Here is a 24,397-nt window from a genome sequence, read left to right on the forward strand (position 1 = left end):
AAGGCAACTGTTGGGTGTGTATCAGGCTTACATCCTGTAGGAGGGCCCAGGATGTCAGTCGTGGGGTGCTTACTTTGGATTTCAATTACTTGGGAAAATATGTGGGTTCAAGACAAGCCCACTAATCAGATAATTAGAAGAGAACAGGTTTGAGGAATAAGATATGGGGATATAGTTTTGGAAAGAGCATGTTTGGGCAAAAGCATGTTTGGGAAAAGGCATACATGACGCTTCTCATCAAAGCTTTTCATACTCAACTACGTGCTGCCTCAGGGCACTCTGGGATCAAATATGGATGAATTAATAATGTGGAGTTTTGCTGGGGCTTGATAGCCCAACCTACACACTGGATTCAAATCCTGCTGTGACATTAGGCAAGTCACTTAACCTCCTCTGAGCCTACATTTCTTTAACTATAAAATCATGGAAGTTGGAGTAAATGGCTTCTTGGGTTCCTTAAAACTCTAGATTTATGACACAAACACTATCCATAGAAATCACATGATGCTATTTTTAATAAATATATAAGAATAGTGTTTACCCTGGGTTCTCTGACCCCAAATCCAGTGCTTTTCTCAATATACTGTGCTCCCTCTAACAATGTTAAATGGAACTGGAATTCCTGTGGTCGAAAGAATTCAAGAAACAGCCTAAATAATCTTAGTGGATCCATTGGAACTTAACAAGTGGAAGCAGAGTGATCTAAAAGGAAGTACAATATTAGTGAGTTACAAGTCCTGGGCTCTCTACTATTCTAGTTTAGTTTACATAGCTCTACATAGTTTAGTCAAAGCATTTAGCTTTTCCAGTTCCTCAGTATATAAAATGGGGGAAAGAAATGTATGTCCTACCGACCTCCTACATTGTTTTTTCTCATAAGTACTTTGGAAAAAAATTAAAGCACCACAAATATTTAAGCTATAAAGAAGAAACACATAAAAAGGCGTTTTAAAAAGTGATATATAGACAGTCTTAATATGATTTTTTAAAAAATCAAAGAGGCCAAAGAGTCTTTGACATTATCTTATGGGATATTCCTACATTGAAGAAGATCTTTGCTTTATTTTTTCCCCTTTAGACATAAGTGTGTAATACATGCTTGTTGAGTTGAGTAGAATAATTTGTACATTTGTTTCACTTGAGGTGGAGATAGATTTGACTAAGGAAAGGACTTGGCAGTTAAGAAATGTTACATATTTTATACAATTAATAGCAACATTGTAAAAACAAACAATTCTGAAAGACTTAGTATCTTTGATCAACACAATGAACAATCACAATTCCAAAGGATTCATGATGAAACATGCTATCCATCTCAGAAGGTAGGTTCCCAAAGTGGGTGATATTGCTGTGGGGGGAGGGTGCTGGAACGATCCAGGGGAGCGGTAGTAGCCTCCTGTGCAATTGGAGGTGTTAAATAAAATTAGGAGGAAGCATAAGGAAAGAAAAGAAGAAAAGAGAAGAAAGTTTTGAAAAACCATTTGTACATGTTTCATCTGTTGTGTAACAGTTAAAGTTGTAGTGATTACTTTATTTTCCAAATAAACACACAAAACTCAAGTTATAACCAATCAGTGGTCAAGTCTGCCAACAGGTCTTAACAAGCAAGTGTTATCAGGCATGTCCCCATTGTCAGGAAGTCCAGTATGCATCAGAAGGAATATGTGCAAGTAATGACTTGTTTACAATATGATATTGTATGATTATATGACATAATATTGAATCATCAAAATTTAAATTCAGGGGGAAAAATCCCACAAATTTGAAGTAAATTATTAAATTTAAGATATGTCATTTTAAAAAAATAATATTTTATATTTTTTTGAAATGAAGCAAATTTTTTTTAAAAAGCTAAAGGGCTAAAGTAAGTGGATTTCCAGGGGGGCACTGAGTAATTTTTTTCAGGGGGTTCCAATTGAGAAATTTATTTACACAGATCAAATAACAGGTGCCTCCTTGTCTTTGCACTTAGAAGAATGTGTTGGGTCTCTTGGTAGTAAAGCGTGGTTTGTGCTGGCCACACAGAACTCTGCGGGGCAGAGAGAACTTGACTTTGGAATCATGAAACTGCTTGACTGCAGGCCGGCGGCACTTGCTGGCAGGAATTTCTTTCACTTTCATGATCTGGATGGAGTGGGCCTTGGCACGGTCACGGGCTCCCATATCTCGGTAGCACTGAATGACAGCACCAGCAGTGCTCAGGTCCCTGTACTCCCTGTACCTGTTGTGGGTTCCACTCTCAGAATCGTAGCCAGATAGATGCCAAAGTTTTTCATGCTAAGAGGGGACTTTTTAAAGACCTGTCTACAGTATACAATTTCTCCAGAACACTTCATCTTTTTCAGCTGGGAAATGAAGTACCAGAATCGGGACTGTGATACAACATGATTAGGGAGCAAAGATCCTCATCCAATAAAGAGGCGGCACTGGAGTACTCTTGGGAGTAAGCACTCTCAGGGTGCCCGAGGCCTTCGTGGTGCTGTCGCCTCACTCCCTGCCAATCCGCAAAAGGAAGAGTAATTTTTTTTTTAAACGGGGCAGTAGGCCAAATAAGTTTGGGAACCTTTAAAGATGGACTCAGAGAGCCTACTGAGACATACATTTTTAAATTTTTTTTTTAAAATAAGATTTCCAGTGTCAAATTTTTTTTCTTCCCTCCTTCCCATCCCCCCTCTGTAAGACAGCAAGCAATCTGATCTAGGTTATACATGTGTAATCATGTAAACATATTTCCACATTAGTTATGTTATGAAAGAAGAAACAGAACAAAAGGAAAAAGCTACCAAAAAAAGTGAAAATAGTATGCTTCAAACTGTATTCAGACTTCATGTTCTTTCTCTGGATGTGGATAGCATTTTCCATCATGAGTCTTTTGGAATTATCTTGGATCATTGCATTGCTGAGAAGAGCTGAATCAATCACAGTTGATCATCACACAATGTTGCTGCTAACGTGTACAATGTTCTCCTGGTTCCACTCATTTCACTCAGTATCAGTTCATGTAAGACTTTACATATTTTTCTGAAATCCACTCATTCATCATTTCTTATAGCACAATAGTATTCCATTACATTCATATACCACAACTTGTTCAGCCATTCCCCAATTGATGGGCATCCCCTCAATTTCCAATTCTTGGCCACTACAAAAAAGAGTTGCTATAAATATTTTTGTACACATAGGTCCTTTTCCCCTTTTTATGATCTTTTTGGGATGCAGACCTAGAAGTGGTATTGCTGGATCAAAGGATATGCACAGTTTGATTGCCCTTTGGGCATAGTTCCAAATTGCTCTCCAGAATAGTTAGATCAGTTCACAACTCCACCAATAATACATTAGTGTCCCACTTTTCCCATATCTTCTCCAACATTTATCATTTTCCTTTTCTGTCATATTAATCAATCTAATAGGTGTGAGGCGGTACCTCAAAGTTGTTTTAATTTGCATTTCTCTAATCAATAGTAATTTAGAGCATTTTTTCCATATGAATATAGGTAGCTTTAATGTCTCCATCTGAAAACTGCCTGTTCATATTCTTTGACCATTTATCAATTGGAAAATGATCTGTAGTTTTATAAATTTGGTCAGTTCTCTATATATTTGAGAAATAAAGGCTTTATCAGAAATACTTGCTGTAAAAATTGTTTTCCAGCTTGCTGCTTTCCTTCTGATCTTGGTTGCATTGGTTTTGTTTGGCAAAATTTTTTTAATTTACTGTAATCAAAATGATTATCCATTTTGCATTTCATAATTTTTTTTTATCTCTTGTTTGGTCATAAATTCTTCCCTTCTCTATAGATCTGACAGCCAAACTATTCCTTGCTCTCCTAATTTGCTCATGGTCTAAATTTGCTTTATGTCTAAATCATGTACTCATTGTGACCTTATCTTGGTATACAGTATGAAATGTTGGTCTATGCTTAGTTTCTGCCATCGCATTTTTCAGTTTTCCCAACAGTTTTTGTCACATAGCGAGTTCTTATTCCAGAAGCTGGAGTCTTTGTGTTTATCAAAGAGTAGATTACTATAATCATTGACTACTATGTCTTGTGTAATCTATTCCTTTGATCCACTACTCTAGTTCTTAGCCAGTACCAAATAGTTTTGACGATCACGGCTTAATATAGTTTTATATCTGGTATGGGTAGGCCATCTTCCATGCCTTTTTTTTTCATTAATTCCCTTGATATCCTTTTGTTCTTCCAGATAAATTTTGTTATTATTTTTCTAGCTGTATAGAATAATTTTTGGTAGTTTGATTGGTATGGCACTGAATAAGTAAATTAATTTAGGTAGGATTGTCATTCTTATTATATTAGCTTAGCCCACCCATGAGCAATTGACATTTTTCCAATTGTTTAGATCTGACTTTATTTGTGTGAAAAGTGTTTTGTAAGGAAAATGATAAATGTTGGAGATGTGGGAAAGTTGGAACTGATCCAACCATTATGGAGAGCAATTTGGAACTATGCCCAAAGGGTTATAAAAATGTACATACCCTTTGACCCAGCAATAGCACTTCTAGGGCTGTATCCCAAAGAGATCATACAAAGGACCCACATGTACAAAAATATTTATAGCAGCTCTTTTTGTGGTGGCAAAGAATTGGAAATTGAGGCAATGCCCATCAATTGGGGAATGGCTGAACAAGTTGTGGTATATGAATGTAATGGAATACTATTGTGCTATAAGAAATGATTAGCAGGCAGACTTGAGAAAAACCTGAAAAGACTTAACATGAACTGATGCTTAGTGAAGTGAGCAGAACCAGAGGAATGTTGTACACAGTAATAGCCATGTTGTGTAATGACTAATATGGATAGACTTAGCCCTTCTCAGAAATGCAAGGATCTAAGACATCTCCAAAGGTCTCATGATGGAAAATGCTATCCACAGCCAAAGAAAGAACTATGGAGTTTGTATGCAGATTGAAGCATACTATTTGCTATTTTTTCTTTTGTTTTGTTTTGTTTTCTCTTTCTTGTGGTTCCTCCTATTGGTTTTAATTCTTCCTTACAACATGACTAATGTGAAAATATGTTTAATAGGAATGTATATGTATAGCCTATATCAGATTGCATTCCATCTTGGGAAGGGAGATGGGGAGGGAGGGGTAGAAAAATTTAAAACTCAAAAGCTTATGGAATTGATTATTGATAAATTAAAATAAATTAGTTTTTAAAAAAAAAGGAAGGTGTTTTATAATCATGTTCGTATAGTTCCTAAGTTTGTCTTGGCAAGTAGATTCCCAAATATTTTATATTGTCTACAGTTATTTTAAGTGGAATTTCTCTTTCTATCTCTTCTTGCTGAGCTTTGTTGATAATATATGGAAATGCTGATGATTTGTGTGGGTTTATTTTATATGCTGCAACTTTGCTAAAGTTGTTAATTATTTCAACTAGTTTTTTAGTTGATTCTCTAGGATTCTCTAAGTACACCATCATATCATCTGCAAAGAATGGTAGTTTCATTTCCTTATTGCCTAGTCTAATTCCTTCAATTTCTTTTTCTTCTTTTACTGCTAAAGTTGACATTTCTAGTATAATACTGAATCACAGTGGTGATAATACATTCTTTTTTCACTCCTGGTCTTACTGGGAATGCTTCTAGCTTATCCCCATTATAGATAATGCTTGCTGATGGTTTTAGATAGATACTACTTATCATTTTCAGGAAAGTTCCATTTATTCCTATACTCTCTACCATTTTTAATAGGAATGGGTACTGTATTTTGTCAAAAGCCTTTTCTGCATCTATTGGGATAATCATATGAATTCTGTTGGTTTTGTTATTGATATGGTCAATTATGCTAATAGTTTTCCTAATATTAAACCAGCTCTGCATTCCTGGTATAAAACTCACCTGGTTATAGTGTGTTATCCTCGTGACAAATTGCTGCAATCTGTTTCCTAATATTTTATTTAAAAATTTTTTCATCAATATTCATTAAGGAAATTGGTCAATATTTTCTTTTTCTGTTTTCACTCTTCCTGGTTTAGGTATCAGCACCATATTTGTAGCATAAAATAAATTTGGTAGAACTCCTTCTTCACCTATTTTTCCAAATGGTTTATATAACATTGTAATTAATTTTTCTTTAAATGTTTGGTAGAATTCACTTGTAAATGCTTCTGGCCCTGGAGTTTTTTTCCTAGGGAGTTTATTGGCTCGTTCAATTTCTTTTTCTAAAATGTAGTTGTTTAAGTATTTTATTTCCTCTTCCATTAATCTGGGAATTCATATTTTTGTAAATATTCACCCATTTCACTTAGATCGTAAGATTTATTGGCATACAGTTGGGCAAAATAGCACCTAATTATTACTTTAATTTCCTCTTCATTGGTGTCAATTCACTCTTTTCATTTTTGATACTGATAATTTGGTTTTCTTTCTTTTTTTTTAAATCAAATTAGCCAAAAGTTTACCTATTTTATTTTATTTTTTTTCATAAAACCAGCTCTTAGTCTTATTTATTAGTTCAATAATTTTCTTACTTTCAATCTTATTATTCTCTCCTTTGATTTTCAGAATTTCTAATTTGGTATTTAACTGGGGATTTTTAATGTGTTCTTTTTCTAACTTTTTTGATTGCATGCCCAATCCATTGATCTGCTCTTTCTCTGTTTTATTCATGCAAGCATTTAGAGATATAAAATTTCCCCTAAGTACTACTTTGGCTGCATTCCATATATTTTGGTATGTTTTCTCATTATTATTGTTCCCTTTGACAAAATATGTTTCTGTGATCTGTTTTTTGACCCACTCATTCTTTAGCATTAGATTATTTAGTTTCCAATTAATTTTTTTTTTAGCTTTTAGCAAAGGTATTTATTATCATAGTAAGAACAATAGCTACCAAACAGTCCTCTCCTTCCTACCCTCCAAAAGGGATATATTCCTCCACCAAAATACAAAGCTTCTTTGTAGTGGGAAGTAAGAAGAAAAGTGGGAGTAAACTTACAGAGCAATGGTAATGAGGCAAGCTAGGTGGCACAGTGGATAGAGAGATGTCAGAAAGACCCATTGTCCTGAGTTCAAATCCGACCTCAGACACTTACTAATTATGTGACCTTGGGCAAGTCACTTAACTCCATTTGCCTCAGTTTCCTCATCTGTACAATGAGCTGGAGAAGGAAATGACAAATCACTTCAGTATCTTTGCCAAGAAAACCCCAAATGGGGTGAAGAAAGTTGGACACAACTGAAATGACTGAACAAAATAGGCATACAGCAAAATAGGCATACATGGGCCACGGCAACTCATTATTTCAAAACTACAATGCATAGAAATCTTTTCCTGTTATAGTCTTCTGTGCAGTCCAACTCTGATGCTAAGGCTGCTACTCTCTTGAATCCACTATCAGTTCTCCCCCTGGTCATGCTCCTTGAAGCTTCCTCACTCAATGATTATCTCTCTGTATCCATGCCTGTCTGGAGTATATGTGTCTGCTTCTTCAGGTGGTCCTCAAACTTTCTCAATCTGACTTTTCAATTATTGGAGGAGGGCATGAAATATGATATTCTATAAGGCAAAGGAGCTTAGATTACCCAGCAAAACTGAGCATAATCTTTTAGTCAAGGAGATGGTCATTCAGTGAAATAGGGGATTTCCAGACCTTCCTGATGAAAAGACCAGAACTTAATGGAAAAAACTGATCTTCAATTACAAGTCTCAAGACAGGCATAAAAAGGAAGAGAACACTTATCCAGCAACCTGTTTTTCCTACGATGGTATTTTCTGGGTTTTTCAAGGTTGATAAGGGAGAGAGTGAGAGCGACTTACTGCTTAGCTGCCATCTTGGCTTCTCCAATTAATTTTTAATCTATCTTTCCATGGCTCTTTATCACATATAATTTTTATTGCATCATGATCTAAAAAGGATACATTTAATATTTCTGTCTTTCTGCATTGGATTGTGAGGTTTTTATGCCCTAGTGCATGGTCAATTTTTGTGTAAGTGCCATGTACCACCGAGAAAAAAGTATATTCCTTCCTATCCCCATTCAATTTTCTCCAGAGGTCTATCACATCTAACTTTTCTAAAATTCTATTCATCTCCTTGACTTCTTTCTTGTTTATTTTGTGGTCAGATTTATCTAGTTCTGAGAGAGGAAGGTTGAGGTCCCCCATTAGTATAATTTTGCTGTCTATTTCTTCTTATAAGTCACTTAACTTCTCCTTTAAGAATTTGGATGCTGTAACACTCGGTGCATATATGTTTAGTATTGATGTCACTCCATTGTCTATGGCACCTTTTAGCAAGATGTAGTTTCCTTCCTTGTCTCTTTTAATCTGATCTATTTTTTGCTTTTGCTTTGTCTGAGACCAGGATTACTACCCCTCCTTTTTTTTTCAACTTCAGCTGAAGCACAGTATATTCTGCTCCAGCCTTTCACCTTTCACCTTTACTCTGTGTGTGTCTCTACTTCAAATGTGTTTCTTGTAACAACATATTGTAGCATTCTGGTTTTTAATCCACTCTGCTATTCACTTTTGTTTTATGGGATTGTTTTCATCCCATTCACATTCTTTAGATCTGCTATATCTAGGCCACCTTCCCTTGCATTTCTATTCCTTAATTCCCTTGATATTGTTGACCTTTTGTTATTTCAGATGAACTTTTCTAGCTCTAAAAAAAATCTATCTCCAATTTCTAGCTCTACAAAATAATTTTTTGGTAGTTTGGTTGGTATGGCACTGAATAAGTAAATTAATTTAGGCCAAATTGTCATTTTTGTTATATTAGCTTGGCTTACCCAGGAGTAATATTTTCCCACATTGTCTTCTAATTTTTCATTCTTTTGGATTTGTTTTACAGTGTCTTGATTTCTCATAAAGTCACTAGCTTCCAATTGCTCTATTCTAATTTTTAAGGAAGCATTTTCTTCAGTAATCTTTTGGACTTCCTTTTCCATTTGGCCAATTTTGCTTTTTAGGGCATTCTTCTCTTCCTTGGCTTTTTGGGCCTCTTTTGCCATTTGGGCCTAGGCTATTTTTCATGGTGTTATTTTCTTCAGTATTTTTTTGGTTCTCCTTTAGCAAGCTGTTGACTTGTTTTTCATGATTTTCTTGCATCACTCTCATTTCTCTTCCCAGTTTTTCCTCTACTTCTCTTACTTGCTTCTCAAAATCCCTTTTGAGCTCTTCCAAGGCCTGGGACTGATTCATATTTTTCTTGGAGGCTTTGGATGTAGGAGCTTTGACTTTGTTGTCTTCTTCTGGTTGTATATTTTGATCTTCTTTTTCACCAAAGTAAGATAATATAGTCTGACTCTTTTTGAGCTGCTTGCTCATGATCCTGGCCAATTATTTGAGTTTTAAACTCTTTGTTAAGGTAAAAGTATTCTTCCAATGTGTACTGTCCCAAGCTTTGGGGGTTTGTACAGCTGTTTTCAGAGATACTTGTAGGTACCTGTAAATTTTCAGTTCTTGCAAGGTGGTATGATAAGGGGTGAGGTGTTTGTTCCTTTCTTGGCCTGTGCTCTGGTCTATTACTGACAACAAGCACTCCTTTCTGTCCTGGAACTGTGAGGAAGGTTTCCTTTTCACTGCCACTCCAAGCTCCACCACACCAGCACTCCTCCTCACCCCTGAACTGCCGCCCAGAACTCTGACCCAGATCCAAGCACTGGCAAAGCAAGTGATTCCTGCAATCCCCCATCTGATCAGCCACTCAATTCCCCCTCAGTCTCTGGGCCAGAAGCTCAGGAGGCAGCTGCCGCCCCCGTGGTGCTCTCAGGGAACTGGAGCTGAGACCCCAAGCTCCTCTCTCAGCACCACAGAAACAGACTTTTCCCACTGACCTTCTAAGTTGTCTTTGGCGTTCGTGGGTTGAGATGTCTGTAAACCACCACAGCTGCCCACGATTCAGTCCTCTGAAGCCTGCTCCAGGTTTGCTGCAGCCTGCGTGCCCACACTGAACTGCACTTTTCTTTCAGCCAGGTGCAATATACCTTTCTGATCAATCATCCAGTTGTCTTGGGCTGGAAATCTGTTTCACTCTGTCTTTTTGTGGGTTCTGCTGCTTTAGAATTTGTTTAGAGCCATTTTTTATAGGTATTTGGAGGGATTTGGGGGAGAGCTCAAGCAAGTCACTGCTTTTACTCTGCCATCTTGGCTCCGCTCTCTCAAGAACTTGTTTTCTACACTTTTTTTTTTGGGTGAAACAATTGGGGTTAAGTGAGTTGCCCAGAGTCACACAGCTAGTAAGTGTTATGTATCTGAGGTCAGATTTGAACTTGGGTCCCCCTGACTCTAGGGCCACTGCTCCATCCATTGTGCCACCCACCTGCCCCTCTACAGTCAATTTTTGTTCTTCCTTTTCCAAGCTATTGACTCTCTCTTTCATACCTCTCATTTCCTTTTCCAATTTTTCTTCTACCTCTCTTATTTGACTTTTAAAATCCTTCTTGAGCTCTTTTTGGGCTTGAGACCAGTTCATATGCCCCTTTGAGGTGTCAGATGTGGGTATATTGTCTGAATTCGTGTTTTGATCTTCCCTGTCCCCATAGTTAGAATCTATGGTCTTTCTTGTTCTATGTTGCTTCTTACTCATGGTGTTTGCCTTTTTCCTGGCTTCTAAAGTTGACGTCTGCTTCTGGGGAACAGGGGGCACTGTTCCACACTTCTTGTGCTGGGAGTTAGAGGCCTGGTTACTGGCTTTGTGTGCTGGGGCCTCAGGTTCTGGCAGCTGGAGGCTGTAGAGGATGTAGCTTACCTGGTGCTGAGCTGGAGCTGGTGGTGGTGGCTGGTGTGTGCCAAGGCCCGGGTGGGTTTTTCTGTGTTTCCCTGGGATTACACGGAAGTTCATGGGGTGGAGTATGGGGGTGGAGGTCACCTCCTCACTCAGGGCTTCACTAGAGCACAGGTAGGCTCAGGTGTTTGTGGATGCCCCTTTGCCTTGGTTCTCTGAGTTGGTGTCTGCCGGTTCCCCTGGCTGTGCCAACCCATGTGGGTCATAGTGTTGGCACTCGCCTGATCCACCTCCCTGGGGCTCAGGATCTCCTGCTGGTTTGCTGAGGTGGGGCATGCTGCTGGCCTACCAGAATGCCTCCATCTTGTACTGGTCTCCTTCAGCCACAGCAAGACAGACCTTTCTGATTACTCCCCCTAGCCTCATGAGCTAAAAAACTGCTGTACTCTTCTTTCTGCAGGCTCCATTGTTCCAGAATTTTTCTTCTGATCTTTTAATGTAGAAGCTGCAAGATCCTGTGCAATCCTGACTGTGGTTCCACCATATCTGAATTGTTTCTTTCTGGACGCTTGCAGTATTTTCTCCCTGACCTGATAGTTCTGGAATTCAGCTATAATATTCCTTGGCACAATGAACATAGCAGAGAAGCAATCATTTGCTCCTCATTCCTATTAAAAGTTGAAGGAAACATGTTTTGGGTATGGCAACCATAAAGATTAAATGGCTGTTGCTTTGCTAACTTAACATTAATCTGAAAAGTCATTTCTCTTGGTGCCCCTATGACTGGTTATTTCTGCTTTTGTGCAGGATAGCTATGGCAAAGAAACAAGCTCTCTCACTCAGCCCCAACTTTAGCTTGGATAACTAACAGTCAGTCAACAAGCATTTAATTACACTATTGCTATGTGCTAAGCACAACAAAGAATGGTAAAAACAAACAAACAACAACAATAACAAAAACCCCATAGTCCCTATCCCTCAAATAGGTCATATTCTACTGGGTGCAAAGTTGTTGTATATCATAGTTGAAACAGATGGTCTGTAAATAATAAATGCATTCCTCACAATTAGGCTCAATGGACCTAGTATTATTGTGTCACTGGGAAAAAGAAAGAGAAAGAATGGGGTAGAGTAGGACCAGGGAAATGTGTAGTTGCAGAAGGAGATGGAGATAAAGAGGTTAAAAAGAAAAATGGTAGGAGGGGGAGATTTTTAAAAAGAGCCTGGATGCCCACTCATCAGGCTATTGTAGAGATGTTACTGTTTGCATATTCCTTGGATTATAATAATAGAATCACGGGTCTTACATCTGGAAAAGACCTCAAGAAATTAGCTAGTCTAACCCTGCCTTAAAGCAGGCATTATTCTCATTTTACCAGTGAAGTAACTGAAGCAAACAAAGGGTAAGACATCTGCTCAAGGCAGAAGAGCTAGTAAATGACAGAGTGTTCATGCACAAACTTCTAGACAGGAAAGAAATTCTGTGATCTTTAGCTGTCTTATGTCTTTACTTAGAAGAAATGAGCACCACTGAAGGGCTCTAGATGGACCCAGAATTTGCTCACCAATCACACGAATATGTATCTCTTTATTCATTCAATTAACACTGAAACATTTATTCAATGTGTAAGATTGTATGTATGTCGGCTGTATAATACAGAGATGGTTTGGTCAAGAGAGACATAAATAGATATCTACTCTGGGATCTGGCCCCATCTTTATGGGAGACTGCAATTTCTTCTTTTGTGAGGAGAATGAGGACCATGCCTGCCCCCCGAGTTATCTAGTAAGGGAGGGACTGGCAAGACTGAGGACCTCTGTGGGTGGGTGGTCTCTCCCACACTTTCCTCTCCAAGAATGGTATTAGGTTGGAATTATATTAATCTACCATAATAAAATAAATATCTGTAGATTAGGGTACAACAGGTTTCAAATTGAAGCACTTTACTTGATCCCTCTCAAAGGGAAAGTATCACTTAGATTACTATTACCAGCTTAGGTCCCTCCCACCCAATGATGGTTACACAAAAGAAAAGATGACCATGTATAGTGAGTACTTCTCTTCATCAGCTTAAATACAAAAATAGAAATCAGGGAAGTTTTAGATTAGACCAAAACAGACACAAAATTAAAATAATTCTTTGGCTGGAAATGAGAGATCTCAGGTCAAAGAAGAAAAGAGATCACACCAAGGAAAATCTTTTCTAAGCACTTTCTAGTGTTTTAGGCACTGGGAATCAAGAGGAATGATGGAGGCAGCTTCTTCATGTCTGTGGCTCCCAGATTTCCAACCTGCCCTTTAAAAGTCCAAACTTGCCTTTTGCCACAGTCTAGCCAGACTTCCTTCTCTTGAATGCTTCTAAAGTGTGTACCAGTTTACTGAGTGCCCTGATTCACAATAATTCCTCAGACAATCAGCAGTCACAATCCTTTCAGTGTCCCATTAGCACTTAGTATTAGAGGGCTGCTCCTCAGGAACCCCAGGCTTGGACAGATGTGATGTTACAAACACTCAAGAGTACTGTGCTGGGTGCTGAGTTAGGTAGAAAGACAAAATTACATAGTCCCCGCCCTCAAAGAGCTTGTATTATAGATGAAAATTTAGTATTTTGTTTTTGTAAAAAGTTTTTTCCAACAACATCTATTGTTCATCTGATCTTCACAACTTTGTGAGGGAAGAGGTGCAAGTATAGACCTATGAACTCCCTTCCACCTCTAGGATTCTGAGATTCTAAGTTTCAAGATCCTATGAAATAAATCTGGTGAGACTATAGGTGATGAGCATGGAAAACAGAGATGAAAGGAGAATGGGGGAGAATAGAATCAAAGAAAAGGAAAGGAGGACAGGGAGAAAACTGAAGATCATGTACCTCCCTTGCTCAGAAGAAGCCTCCAGTGGCTATTATTGCATCAAGGTTCATCTCCAGTCATCCTGATCTATATCTTGCTACTGGACCCAGATGCCTCCTGAGAAGATGAGGTTGGTAACTTCACACAGTTCTCCCTCACTTAAATCCAATTCACTACAATGTCATGGTATTATCTCCCTGATGTCATGGTCATCTTCCAGAAGGAAGGACAAACAGCATTACTTCCAGGATCAAATACAAATTCCTCTGTCTGGAATTTTTGCCTTTCTAGCTTTATTTCAAATAATTTTCTTACAGCTGCTCTATTCACATATTGGTCTTCTAGCTGTTCTCCCAAATTCAGCATTCTATCTCATGTTTCTGTGCATCTGCCCCATGCCTGAAATATAGTTGGTCCTCATTTTTGCTTCTCAGCTTCTCTAGCCTTAAAGTTCAGTTCAGCTGCCACTTCCTAGGTAAGACCTTTCGCAATGCCTTTCCCAGTTTTTAGTGCTCCCTCCTCCCTCAATTTATTTTGCATTTATTTATCCGAGTATGTGTGTTATCTCCCTAGCAGAATATAGTCTTGAAGGAACTCTTGGTTTTGTCTTTGTAACCCGTGTTACCTGCACAACTCTTGCATTTTATTGTGTTTCTAGTGCTTAGCACAGTGCCTTACACTTCACTTAATACTTATCAACTTAAAAGACTAATGTTTACTACAATTTTGGGGGGCAGCTAGGTAGTACAATGTGCCGGGTCTGTAGTCAAGAACACCTGAGGTCAAATACAGCCTCAGAGACTTGCTAGCTGTGTGACCCTGGGCAAGTCACTTAACCCTGTTTGCCTCAGTTTCTTCACATGTAAAATGAGCTTCAGAAAAGGCAAACTCCTCCAGTACCTTTGCCAAAGAAAATCCCTAATGGGATCACTTATAGTAGGACACGACTCTAACGACTCAACCACCTTTTACTGGAGTGAAACAAGGCTGGGTAAGAAGTGAGAGAGGATAGAAGAACAGAACTGAGAAGAATGGAAGTGGACTAGAGCTACGAAAAACACCGTTTCATCTGTAAAATGAGGTCTCCGGGGTGCGACCAGTTGTCAAATCCACTCCATCTCTAATCCAGTGAATTCATAAAGTGAATCCCACTCTACAGAGAGAGAAAAACAGAGGTTCAAAGAGACCTCCCCTACCCCGACTCCTCACCCCACCACTGAGGCAAAAACACAGGAAGAGCGCGGAAAATTGAACCCAACCCCCAGTCCAATATACGCCTCTACAAGACTGAACCGAAGGAAGGAGGAGGGAGGGTGAAGAAGGAGGAGGGAGGGTGAAGAAGGAGCCACGTCCCCATGCCCTCTACCCCTAGGCCAAGGATAGCACTAGCTTCGACCAGAGCAGGGTGGGGCGTGGTGCGCCGTTCAGCCCGCCTGGGCGAAGGCGGGACTTCCGGTCCTCCTGCTGGATCGACTTCCGGTAGGGGCCGGAAGCTCCGATCTGCGGCGGTCTCAGGGACAGCCGGACGCCCGGGACAGGAAGGTGAGATCCGGGATCTTCCCGGGGAATCCAGGATGTCCGGTCCCTTCAGCTCCGGGTGCGGAGCCTCCGCCCGACCTTCCCTCCGCCGGGCGCGGCACGGCGCGGGGCTCCCGGGGAGGGCGTGGCGCTGTCCCAAGGAGCCGGCGGCCCCGTGCCGTAGCCGGGGTTGGCTGCTGGGCTCCGGAAGGAAGACGGAGAGCGAGATAGCGAGCGGTCCCGGGAATGCGGCGGGAGGCTCCGGGGTGTGGCCGGGCGGGGGCGGGGCCGGTGGCTTGGAGGGTCCACATGATTGAGGGCTTGGTCACGCTTCTGTTAATCACCTCCAGCCCGTACCCCGTGTGCCTGGACCCGGGGGCAGCTTGTGGGGTTTAGTCCTGAGTGATGCTGTGCGTGTTTGCCTGCCTCGTTTGGTCTGGGCAGAGCAGTAACTGGGAGAAGTTTAGGGAAAACGAGGGCTATTACTTTATTTTGAGATCAGTTCGGAAGAGGATTTCGGTTCTTTTGTGGTCGCCTCCTGTGAAATGCCAAAACACCCCAAGTATTCTGAGTTAACTGACTCTGTAACTCTTGCCGTGGGAAAAGGAAGGATGGGAGCTCTGTAAGTGTTTTAAGAGTTACAGTGTTTAACTTTAGGTTTCCTGGAGTTGGTTTGAGTTGTATGAACTTTTTTCAGGAGAACATTTAAAGCCCTAGATCTGTGCCAAAAAGGAAATATTTGAACAACTAAAAGAGGTGAAACGCTCCTCAGGAGGCTGGCTTGATTCCAGTTTTCAACTAGAGGTACATATTTGAACTATATTTAAAAAAATAAAAAGGACCATTACACTGTTAAACAGGATGTCATTTTGTTTATAACTATGGGACTGTCAGCCAGTTAAACATAAAAGCAGTGAATATTCAACATGCTGGTACTAGACAGATTATTTTTTGCTTAGCAATTTATGTGACTTTTAAATTTCTTAATGGTTTTTGAAAGCTAAGTGCAAAACATGAATTTTATAAATCTTAAAACTTAAAGCGCTCCATTTTGAAACCAGTAAGGTTAATAGAATTATTGTGATCTCTATAGCACTGAAAATAAATGTATTCTTTCATTTTAAGGCACAGAGCATGGAGAATGATGAACTTCCGCCAGAGGATGGGATGGATTGGAGTGGGGCTGTATCTGTTAGCAAGTGCAGCTGCAATTTACTATGTTTTTGAAATCAATGAAACTTACAACAGACTAGCACTGGAACACATTCAGCAACATCCAAAAGAGCCACAAGAAGGAACCACATGGACACATTCCTTGAAAGCTCGACTACTTTCTCTGCCTTTTTGGCTATGGACAATTATTTTTCTAATCCCATACTTACAGATGTTTTTGTTCCTTTATTCTTGCACAAGAGCTGACCCCAAAACTGTGGGCTATTGTATCATTCCTATATGCCTGGCAATTATTTGCAATCGCCACCAAACTTTTGTCAAAGCTTCTAATCAGATCAGCAGATTACAACTGATTGACACATAAAATGAACACTTTTCTTAACTAATTATAAAACTGCAAGTCCTGTATCGAGTTTAATCACAAGACTGGGGCTTTCAAGTTTACAGAGGAAGTTGTGGTTGGGCTGAGCCTTTCTTTTTTGCAATGTGATGAGAGGCAGTTTTTTAATAATGAATTTTTAGATAGACAATGGTATACAGTGCTACAATCATGCTGACTTCAACTAAGGATGTTATTCAGATTTTCTTTGGAAGCAAGATCATGTCATTCAACCTAGAGCTTCTAGAGCACATACATCTGGACTCTGATTTTGTTTTATTATGCAAGGAAATAATGATTCAGAAATCTTTCCTTTTGGCAAAAATGAGTATATATGGACACTTCCTTTGTATTAAATGTAAAAAGTTCCTAACATGATTATAAAATTTAAATTTTGCATAAGTATTTGGTTTCCTTCTCTTTAAATTTTATAAACTTTACAAAGATTTATCTTTTTGTATATAGGTAAACTGTTCTATCTGCTTTCTAGGAACTTATGAAGAATGGTTCATATAGTATTGAGCTGTTTTGATTTATGTAGAATTTGTTCTATCTGTAAGAAAGGTAACTAGGATTCTATTAATTACTGATGGCTCTTAATCACTTTTTTGAAAGAATAGCTGAAAAAAGTTTTAAATTCTGGAAGTTGTAGAGAAAGTATAGGAATTTTTCTCCTTCAGTTCCAAGGTCAGAATTTAATCTCTAACTCAATGAAGAAAGATGTCTTCTGGAAATCCAACAGAAGTAGTGAGTCATTAAGTTATCAGGCCACAATCTTTGTATCTCCTTTGATCCTGTACTGAAGCTGTTACTTAAATAGCTAATGTTTTCATATTTAATAACTATCACGATTTTTTGGTATTACTATCTTAGGTCATTAACAGCAGGACAAAATTTTACACTGATGTATTTAAAATCCTGAATACTTCAGCGGTAGAAGTGTACAGCTATACCAGGAGCTAAGAATGGAAACTGTAGTGGATCTTTCCTAATCTTGAGTAAGTTGTTGAAAGATGGAAAAATTACTTAGGTCAACATCAAATATGCACAGAATAAAGTGCTGGATCTGTTTAGAGAGCTCGCTTTGTCAAGCTTTCATTTGAAAGACTGGACAGGCATTCTGCCTCAAGCACAGTACCAAAAGTTAAGACACTTTAATGTTTATTCACCAAGTTGTAATCTGCAGGTTGACTATGGCAGGAGGATCAAGTAGATCACTGGAATATTGGCACTTGCTGATTGGTTTGCAGACCTCTAGTCCATTAATTTGTTTGACTTCTAACTGCCAAAAAAGTTGCAGTTTTCAGTTCTTAAGATAGGTGGTTTTGTAGAAAGATAGCTTTAATGTGCTGAAGAGATCTGCTGATAAAAATCTTGTCACAAGGTAGAAACTTTTGAAGAACAAAATTTCGGCAGTTAGCTGGGCCTTAAGAGATTAGTCCTATGATTTGGAGCAGTGATGTTTGTGGTACTAATTTCATAAAATGACTTCAGTCATGTTTAAGCACTATAGTGCTTTTCTTTGTGGTAGGCAGTACTTAAAAAAAAAGTATAACATAATCTAAGCCCTCAAGAAACTGACAGTCTAGTTGGAGATAAAAAGTTACACATGTGAAACATTTATGGCACTATATATATTCAAGAACATACCAATGGTACAAAAAAGTACTATGGGAATTCAGGAAGGGGAGGGCCCTAATTACTGTCTAGAAGATAATTCTTTGGTTTTAAACATATATAGCCACACCCCTCATTACTGTTTATAAACCATGACCAAGTCACTTATGATTATACCATGGGTCCTAACATGGAATGAGCGAATACCTAATTTTTTGAATGTGTAAAACTCTTTTTAAAAACTCTTTTAGCTGCTATCACATAAAATAGCTTCAACAAGCCCAAATCATGTCTCTGTAGTTAATAACTACATTTTTCTGATTCAAGAGCCTTTGCCATATGGACCTGAATCTTGAATTTAGAGCTTAGGTTTTAATTGCACGACTTTAAAAGTTTAGAACATTTTGTTTTTGAGGGATCATCTAAGAATGATATCACCCAATGAAATAGCTCGTTTTTTAGTGTCTTTTATATTAAAGTTCTTCCTGGATTCCTTCTTGTGCCCCTTACCATTTATTCTCAAGCTCTAAAACGGGATGTAGTAGAAAGGTTGTATTTAGATTGAAAGGACTGGGGATTGAATCCTAGCTCTGCTGTTTATGAGTTTTCCATTAATTCTAGTGGCTTCTTGTCTTGTCCTTCATAATCTGCCTTAACTATAGTCACATCCATACCAGATAAGTATAAAACTGGGGCAACATTCTTAAGATTTCTGGCTCTGTTTCTGTAGAGAAAACTGTTGGACAAAAACTAATGTCTCATTAGTAAAAAGGATTGGATTAGATCTCTAAGGCTTCTTCTACATCTAATCTATGATTCTAAAAATCTGCAAATAGTTTATTCTTGCATCCAGAAGACCAAGTAATCAGCTCTTCAGTTTGTACTTTTTTTTTAAATTTGTGCATTCTTTTAGACATTGTATAGCAGATTTTAATTCTGGATCATGGTTCTGAATAGTTTGAGTTACTTCCATATACTTAATGCTTTAAAAACAAAACAGGAGGTCTGAGTGTATATTGTCTTTGGAAAACCTTGTGCAAAGTTCTCCTGGTAGTTTGCTTCATCATTTTATTATCACTAAACAACCTATTTGTCCATGCTAAGGGACAGCAGGAGCCTTGGAAGGCAATTTTAAAAATTAAGTAGTCTAACCTGGCCTAGCATAAACTCATTTATCTTAGATAAATAAGAGAGAGGTTTTTTTGTAAGACTATTTCAGCAGATGTTGATCATTAAATCTAGGTCAGGTCAACATCAAAGAGAAAGATTTCGTGAGTTATCCTGATTCTCTTAGATCTTAGCTTTCTGAAATTCCTATTATCGATGTGCAAAATAACTAATGTTCAATGTAAACCCTGGGTTTGTTTTCAGTTTAGAGTTTAGGAGTCACTTAAATGCTTGACACTATGTCTATACATCAAACCTGCCAAACTTTGAAATAGGGAAATCAGAGTGAATTGAAGTTTCTAGTTCTGATACTCATGGAGTCTAAAGTGATGATTAGGGACCTTAAGATACTCGTTTCAGGTTAGAAACATGCTTCCTCCTGCAACCTCTGAATAGTGTTCCACTTTCTAGCAAATCTTTGGCTTTGGAGAGCACTTCTATTTAAAGCTATGATCCCAAAAGGTTTTGTTGCTGCCCCAATGTGACCCAGTACTTTTACTAAAGATTTAAATAGAAACTTGCAGTATACCATTCACTGTTTCCTGGGCCATATCTAGAGGCAGTTTTGACCCTAAAGATCAGCCGAGTGCTAGAATAATGTTTCAAAGAAATTACAGCCTTAGCAAGTTGTGTACACTGTACAAGCCCTTCATTATTAAGACTGGGGCACACTGGTTCTTTGATACTTTGAATCTGTGACCTCATCAGTATGGGTACTTACAGATCACAACCTACTATGCTATCCTGAATAACTTCTGTGTTGTTCTGTCCTTCATGGAAGGGTCACCCAATATTCTACGGGCCTCAGTCTAGTTTTTTTGACATTGCATGGATACTAATGTAGCAGAAGAACTATGCATTAGTTTTCTCTCACTCTCCCTGTGTCCAGCTCATTTTTTTCCTGGTTATACATTTCTCTGTTGATATCCTTTATGCCTCTTGCACAATTCTTTGTAATGTGTTGCAACGTATTCATTGCTATTCTACTGCTGTATAACCTCTCCATTATTCTTTGGATGACTTGCAAATTTAATTCTTTAGAGAATTTTCATTTATAATTAATTTATTAAAAAGTGCAGTTTCCCTCTCCTGTTCAACTCTGGGCCACACTCATTCTCCATGTGCATTGTTTCTCCAAGATATATACTGGTGAACCAATTCTATAGGTTGTCCAATCAACTTTGTATGTCATATTCTGAACAACAGACATTCTTCATCCATTTAGTTTTTACTATGTGGATAGTCAAGGCCAAACTCCTAAATAATTATGGACTTCAGTATTCTGGGGATTTGATGTAATCAGCACAATGATGTCCAGAAAGAGGAGCGTTTGGAGGACATCACTGTTTCTGGGAAATTCCTCTAAGGAGTCCATTTGGACTCAGTGGTGGATATTTCTATACCTTTGACAAGCATATAATTATGTTTTATTCCTTGCTCTTAATAGTAAAAATCAGTCATCAGCAGTTACCCATGTTACCTTTCTTAAGAAATTTTGCATGATTTTAACATAAGCATGGGAGAAACCTTTTTGAAGAGCCTTTAAGGTAGTGATGTTCTCTACCAAATCAAACACTTTATTTTATAGTCGATGAACACTGGGATTATATGTTCTCCATATCTTTCAGTCAGTTGTGTGACTATAATAATGTGGGCTGCCAGTTCCCTTCTCAAATCTAATAAATAGCTAGCATTTATGTAGAACTAAGGTTTTCAAAGCACTTTACAAATATCTCATTAGATCTTCATAACTCTGGGAGGTAGGTGCTATTTTCATTTTACAAATGAGGAAACTGAGGAACAGAGAGGCTAAGTGAATTGCCTAGGGTCGTATCTGAGGCTGGATTTGAACTCTGGTCTTCTAGAGTCCAAGTCCAGTCCTCTATCTGCTGTGTCACCTAGTTGCCCCAGTGCTCTTGATGTGTGCATAGATTATTCTCATAAAAACTTTGCAGAGATGGTAAAGTAGACCTATGGGTTGGTAATGATTGATATTATCAATTGTCTTTTGGGGGTAATAATAAGTTACAAGATTTTTCTAAATCTTTTGTATCCTCTCCATATATTGTGAGAATTGATCACGTCCAGCACAAAAATATTTTGTTTATGTTTGCTCTACAAGGGGTGGGGAACCTGTGACCCTCTAGATCCTCAAGTGTAGCCTTTGACTGAATCCAAACTTCACAGAACAAATCCCCTTAATAAAAGGATGTGTTCTGTAAAACTTGGACTCAGTCAAAAGGCTGCACCCGAGGACCTAGAAGGCCACATATGGCTTGGAGGCTGCAGGTTCCCCTTTCCTGCACTAGACCGTCTTACTCTTCCATATTTGTTTTCTTCAGTGCCATTTCCACTTCCTCATATAGGGTATTTAGGACTGTGATATTTGATTCTAAACAATAGCTACCCTGACATTGATCATGCAGAAAGTTTGTTACAAAAAAAAACCTTCACACATCTTCATTTCTTATACTTGAGGAAGGAGAAGGAAGAGGAATAAACATTTTCATAATGCCTACTATGTCCCACCCACTGTGTTAAGTATTTAACAAAACATCTCATTTGATCCTCACATGCTGTCATCCCCATTTCATAGTTGAGGAAACTGAAGCAAACCAGTTAAGTGACTTGCCCAAGGTCACACAGCTAGTCTTAGGCTTGGATTTGTACTCAGGTATTCCGGACTCCAAGCCCAGTGCTCTATCCACTGGGCTACTTAGCTGCCTCCATATTTGTAATCCTCTAATCATTTTCATTCTTAAATATTCTCAGGATGACTTTTGCTTAGTTGTATCTTTCATCAAGCTTTCTTTAAACTTGTTTTTCCTTCTTTTGTGTCTCACTTTTTCATGAAATGATATTGTAAGCCAACTTCCTTTCTCCACAAAATTTTACAGATGAATTTATGTTCTATGGCAGTGTTGCCTTGGGCTGTCCTATTTCTGTCCTTGGCAAGTGTAATAAATGTTTGCTGACTTTGGTTTCTAGGTTCTTTTGTTCTTCCATTATGGCAATTGATTTATATTGTTTAAATTTCTTTAGTAAATAATGTATAGTTGCCACTTGTGCTGATAACTCCTTTGGCCTATTTCTTTTTTTTTTTTTTGCATCAATGGCTTAGGTCAGAGTTGCTTCACCTACATAACACTATACATTCTCATTTTATTCTTCTAACTTGTTATTGATTTTGACCTTTGATTTAAAAAGTCAGTGGTATAACTGTACAGATAACTAATGCAGAAATGCCTCCCATATCAGTAACCACTTGTTTCCTGTGATAAAATTGAATTTTTTTGTGATGGTGTTTGATGTTTGCCATATCTAGTGTCTCCCAACTCTTCTAGAAGAAAGCATTCATTATACATATAGTTGTGAGTCTGTTAAATTCTAAAAACCTCTGGCCTCTACTGCTCTCGTTTATGTAATTATAATAAATCACTTTCATAGCCCTTTTAAGGTTTACAAAGTACTTTCCTTAACAGTTCTTTGAGGTAGGGCATGCTTCACGCTTTCAGATAAGGAAGCTGAGTATTGTAGTGATGGTTACATGCTTATGATCATACAGGTAGTAAATTGCACATCTAGGATTCATTGAAGTCATAAGATGCCTCTTCTTCCTAACCCAGTCTCTGGGGATAGTTATCCAATGTGCTTTCTTCTGGTGGGAAGGTTGTTTTTCCTTTAAAATAAGGTCATAGGAGATCTAATTTGTTTGGATAATTGGTTTTCTTCATTTCCATTGTAAGTTTTTAGTGTCTACAAGGCTGACCTACCCTTTCAGTAAAAATCATTGTGGCTACTTAAAAAAAACCCAGATGTTGAAACTGGTCAAAAGCAACGAAACTCTTATTTATCTTTCAAAAGTTTATAAAATATACAAACAGAAAAAAAAATACACAAACAGCAATAATTTACAAATTAATAAACTGCAATTTAATAATAACTAACATTTATATAACATAGCACATACTATGTGCCAGGCACTGTACTAAGCCCTATATAAATATTACCTTATTTGATCCTCACAACAACCCTGGGAGGTAGGTACTGTTATTATCCGCATTTTACAGATGAGAAACCTGAAGTAGATAGAGGCAAAGTGATTTGCCCAAGATCATAGAGCTATTAAAGTCTGAGGCAGTATTTGAACTCAGGTCTACCTGACTATAGGCCCAGCATCGATCTATTACATCAACTTAGGTGCCCCAATTTTCTCTTTTTGAGTTACTGTTAAGACAATTCCATAATCCAGCTTTCATCTATATGTAGGTACACAAAAATAATTATTGCCAAATAATGCTTGTAAGGGAACTGCAAGTCTTGTTTTCAAATATATGAGGATGATTAAGGTTTTCCTGGAGACTAAAAAGAAGTCCTTGTCAATTAGTCTGTGAACACAAAGACAAGATCTGGGAAGCTGCCAGTCTTATTGGCTGATGTGAGTCAAAAGCTGTCCCTGAATGAGCAGTATAGCTGGCTGAGTGTTATTGGTATTCTTGTATTTCAATTTGTCTCTACTTCTCATAAAGTCATGCGGCAGAGCAGAAAGAACGAAGGACCAAGAATCAAAAGTTTCCAAATTTTATTCTGGATATGCCATCTCCTACTGATACAACTATTTAATCAAAAGTATGATATGCTTTTTTTCCTTAAGAAAATTTTGGAAACAGATCATTATGGACCTGCATTTCCTTAGTAGTTTGCATAAAACCAATGACTTCTGTCTTGAGAGTAATGGCAACGTGCACAATCTTAAAATAAGACAGTCCCTGTTGGATACCAAATATACAAAGACAATCATATTATTAAGGGCTCCTTTTTCAGGAAAACATCGAGCTGAAAGTTTCTTATTGTTTGTGTATTCTTATCATTAAATCCAAAGGTTTTTATCCTTTTTATCCTTTCTAATCATAAAATAGGTAACTGAGTTCAAAGATACTGTTGCTTTTAATCAGTTTGTAAAAGGCTGACAAAACAGCCTGTGTATTTTCCCTCT

General features: G+C 38.2%; 1 protein-coding gene and 1 pseudogene across 4 annotated transcripts; one reads left to right on the forward strand and one right to left on the reverse strand.

The window, feature by feature from the left end:
- Positions 1 to 1,968: 1,968 nt before the first annotated feature.
- Positions 1,969 to 11,033, reverse strand: LOC110217760 (large ribosomal subunit protein eL20 pseudogene; annotated as a pseudogene).
- A 3,982-nt stretch (positions 11,034 to 15,015) lies between these two features.
- On the forward strand, positions 15,016 to 17,022 carry LYSET (lysosomal enzyme trafficking factor). 4 transcript variants are annotated; one of them, XM_078151415.1, is made up of 3 exons: positions 15,018 to 15,089; positions 15,763 to 15,869; positions 16,191 to 17,022. In XM_078151415.1, the coding sequence occupies exon 3, from the start codon at positions 16,207 to 16,209 to the stop codon at positions 16,600 to 16,602; it is 396 nt and encodes a 131-aa protein (XP_078007541.1). In that variant the 5' UTR covers positions 15,018 to 15,089; positions 15,763 to 15,869; positions 16,191 to 16,206; the 3' UTR covers positions 16,603 to 17,022. The 4 variants fall into 4 exon arrangements, with proteins under 4 accessions (XP_078007542.1, XP_078007541.1, XP_078007540.1 ...); XM_078151414.1 differs by lacking the exon at positions 15,018 to 15,089 and adding an exon at positions 15,353 to 15,687; XM_078151416.1 differs by lacking the exon at positions 15,763 to 15,869 and having other exon boundaries at positions 15,016 to 15,089.
- Positions 17,023 to 24,397: the final 7,375 nt, after the last annotated feature.

The sequence above is a fragment of the Phascolarctos cinereus genome, unplaced genomic scaffold (assembly GCF_003287225.1).
Source record: "Phascolarctos cinereus isolate Bilbo 61053 unplaced genomic scaffold, phaCin_HiC Scaffold_3;HRSCAF=262, whole genome shotgun sequence".
NCBI lineage: Eukaryota > Metazoa > Chordata > Mammalia > Diprotodontia > Phascolarctidae > Phascolarctos > Phascolarctos cinereus.